The sequence below is a fragment of the Homarus americanus genome, unplaced genomic scaffold, assembly GCF_018991925.1.
Source record: "Homarus americanus isolate GMGI-L3 unplaced genomic scaffold, GMGI_Hamer_2.0 scaffold27901, whole genome shotgun sequence".
Taxonomy (NCBI): domain Eukaryota; kingdom Metazoa; phylum Arthropoda; class Malacostraca; order Decapoda; family Nephropidae; genus Homarus; species Homarus americanus.
In genome coordinates this window covers 476-3,849 of record NW_024717223.1, presented here as the reverse complement: position 1 = coordinate 3,849, position 3,374 = coordinate 476, and the positions used below count along the sequence as shown (strand labels likewise).

Genomic DNA, 3,374 nt, shown 5'->3' with positions numbered 1-3,374 from the left:
CCAGTGGCTGCTGCTGTATGGTTTGTTGTACCAGTGGCTGCTGCTGTATGGTTTGTTGTACCGGTGGCTGCTGCAATTAACATACATAGTTTGTTGTACCGAGTGGCTGCTGGTGTATAGTTGTTTTGTAACGAGTGGCTGCTGCTGTATAGTTTGTTGTACCGAGTGGCTGCTGGTGTATAGTTTGTTTGTGCAGTGGCTGCTGCTGTATAGTTTGTTGTACCGGTGGCTGTTGCTTTATAGTTTGTTGTGCCGAGTGGCTGCTGGTGTATGGTTGTTGTACCGGTGGCTGCTGGGTGTATGATTTGTTGTACCAGTGGCTGCTGGTGTATGGTTGTTGTACCAGTGGCTGCTGCTGTATGGATTGATTGTGCCGAGTGGCTGCTGCTGTATGGTTTGTTGTACCGAGTGGCTGCTGCTGTATAGTTTGGGTAACCAGTGGCTGCTGCTGTATAGTTTGTTGTACCGGTGGCTGCTGCTGTAGCGTGGTTGTTGTACCAGTGGCTGCTGCTGTATGGGTGTTGTACCCGTTGGCTGCTCTACCATATGGTTTGTTATGCCAGTGGCTGCTGGTGTATGGTTTGTTGTACCGAGTGGCTGCTGCATATGTTGTTGTGCCGAGTGGCTGCTGCTGTATAGTTTGTTGTTGTGCCGGTGGCTGCTGCTGTATGGTTGTTGTACCAGTGGCTGCTGCTGTATGGTTTGTTGTGCTGGTGGCTGCTGCCAGCATAGTTTGTTGTGCCGAGTGGCTGCTGCTGTATAGATTGTTGTGCGAGTGGCTGCGCCACTGCCCATGGTTTGTTGTACCAGTGGCTGCTGGTGTATAGTTTGTTGTACCAGTGGCTGCTGCTGTATGGTTTGTTGTACCGAGTGGCTGCTGCTGTATGGTTTGTTGTGCCGAGTGGCTGTTAACCAGCAGCACATGGTTTGTTGTACCGGTGGCTGCTGCTGTATGGTTTTGTTATTGCCGGTGGCTGCTGCTGTATGGTTGTTGTGCCGGTGGCTGCTGCTGTATGGTTTGTTGTTGCCGGTGGCTGTAACAGCCATGGTTGTTGTACCGGTGGCTGCTGCTGTACTGGTTTGTTCTACCGAGTAGCTGCTGTAGTTTGTTGGCGCGAGTGGCTGCTGCTGTATAGTTTGTTGTACCGGTGGCTGCTGCTGCTGTAGTTTATTTATGCGAGGTGGCTGCTGCTGTATGGTTTGTTGTACCAGTGGCTGCTGCTGTATGGTTGTTGTACCGAGTGGCTGCTGGTGTATAGTTTGTTGTACCGGTGGCTGCTGCTGTATGGTTTGTTGTGTACCAGTGGCGCTGCTGCTGGCATGGTTTATTTGTACCGGTGGCTGCTGCTGTATAGTTTGACCCCTTGCCGTGTGTGGCTGCTGCTGTATGGTTTGTTACCGAGTGGCTGCTGCTGTATGGTTTGTTGTGCCGAGTGGCTGCTGGTCGCCGCATAGTTTGTTGTGCCGGTGGCTGATGCTGTATGGGTGTTGTGCCGAGTGGCTGCTACTGCATGGTTTGTTGTACCGGTGGCTGCTGGTGTATAGTTTGTTGTACCAGTGGCTGCTGCTGCTGGTTTGTTGTACCGGTGGCTGCTGCTGTATAGTTTGTTGTGCCAGTGGCTGCTGCTGTATGGTTTGTTGTACCGGTGGCTGCTGCTGTATAGTTTGTTGTACCGGTGGCGCAACAACAGCCGCCAGTTTTGTTGTACCAGTGGCTGCTGCTTTCAACTATGGTTTGTTGTGCCGAGTGGCTGCTGCTGTATGGTTTGTTGTACCAGTGGCTGCTGCTGTAGTTTGTTCTGCGGTAGCTGCTGCTGTATAGTTTGTTGTGCCAGTGGCTGCTGCTGTATAGTTTGTTGTGCCAGTGGCTGCTGCTGTATAGTTTGTTGTACCGGTGGCTGCTGCTGTATAGTTTGTTGTACCGGTGGCTGCTGCTGTATGGTTGTTGTACCGGTGGCTGCTGCTGTGGTTGTTTGTACCAGTGGCTGCTGTATAGTTTGTTGTACCGAGTGGCTGCTGCTGTATGGTTTGTTGTACCGAGTGGCTGCTGCTGTATAGTTTGTTCTACCGAGTGGCTGCTGCTGTGGTTGTTGTGTGCCGATGGCTGCTGCTGTATGGTTTGTTGTGCCAGTGGCTGCTGGTGTATAGTTTGTTGTACCGAGTAACTGCTGCTGTATAGTTTGTTGTACCGGTGGCTGCTGTATATTTGTTGTACCAGTGGCTGCTGCTGTATGGTTGTTGTACCGAGTGGCTGCTACTGTATGGTTTGTTGTACCGGTGGCTGCTGCTGTATGGTTGTTATGCCGAGGTGGCTGCTACTGTTATAGTTTGTTGTACCAGTGGCTGCTGCTGTAGTTTGTTGTACCGAGTGGCTGCTGCTGTGTAATTTGTTGTTGTGCAGTGGCTGCTGGTGTATAGTTTGTACCAGTGGCTGCTACTGTATAGTTTGTTGTACCGAGTGGCTGCTGCTGTATGGTTTGTTGTACAGTGGCTGCTGCTGTATGGTTTGTTGTACCGAGTGGCTGCTGTATGATTTGTTGTACCAGTGGCTGCTGCTGGCATAGTTTGTTGTGCCGAGTGGCTGCTGCTGTATGGTTTATTTGTACCGAGTGGCTGCTGCCTGTATGGTTTGTTGTACCGGTGGCTGCTGCTGTATGGTTTGTTGTACCAGTGGCTGCTGCTGTAGTTTGTTGCCGAGTGGCTGCTGTATAGTTTATTTGTACCGGTGGCTTGCTGCTGTATACTTTATTTGTACCGAGTGGCTGCTGGTGTATAGTTTGTTGTGCCGGTGGCTGCTGCTGTATAGTTTGTTGTGCCGAAGGTGGCTGCTGCTGTATGGTTTGTTGTTGTACCAGTGGCTGCTGGTGTAGTTTGTTGTACCGAGTGGCTGCGGTGTATGGTTGTTATGCCGAGTGGCTGCTGGTGTATAGTTTGTTGTACCGGTGGCTTGCTGTATAATTGTTGTGCCGAGTGGCTGCTGCTGTATAGTTTGTTGTACCGGTGGCTGCTGCTGTATAGTTTGTTGTACCGGTGGCTGCTGGTGTATAGTTTGTTGTACCGAGTGGCTGCTGTAGCATGGTTTGTTGTACCGGTGGCTGCTGCTGCTTCATGGTTGTTGTACCGGTGCTGCTGCGCCTTATAGTTTATTGTACCGGTGGCATGCTGCTGTGTAGTTTGTTGTGCCGAGTGGCTGCTGCTGTATAGTTTGTTGTTGTACCTAGTGGCAGCTGTCGTAGTTTGTTGTACTGAGTGGCTGCTGCTGTATGATTTGTTGTACCGATGGCTGCTGCTGTATGGTTTGTTGTACCGAGTGGCTGCTGGTGTATGGTTTGTTGTACCGAGTGGCTGCTGGTGTATGGTTGTTGTGCCGGGTG

The 3,374-nt window shown here is 51.1% G+C and overlaps 1 protein-coding gene across 1 annotated transcript; it reads right to left on the bottom strand.

The window, feature by feature from the left end:
• Window positions 1–237: 237 nt before the first annotated feature.
• Window positions 238–3,110, bottom strand: LOC121858851 (actin cytoskeleton-regulatory complex protein SLA1-like). Its single transcript, XM_042355507.1, has 4 exons — window positions 3,059–3,110; window positions 2,366–2,887; window positions 1,776–2,227; window positions 238–1,383 (listed from the first exon to the last, which is right to left on the bottom strand). The coding sequence occupies exons 1-4, from the start codon at window positions 3,108–3,110 to the stop codon at window positions 238–240; spliced, it is 2,172 nt and encodes a 723-aa protein (XP_042211441.1).
• Between the last annotated feature and the right edge of the window lie 264 nt (window positions 3,111–3,374).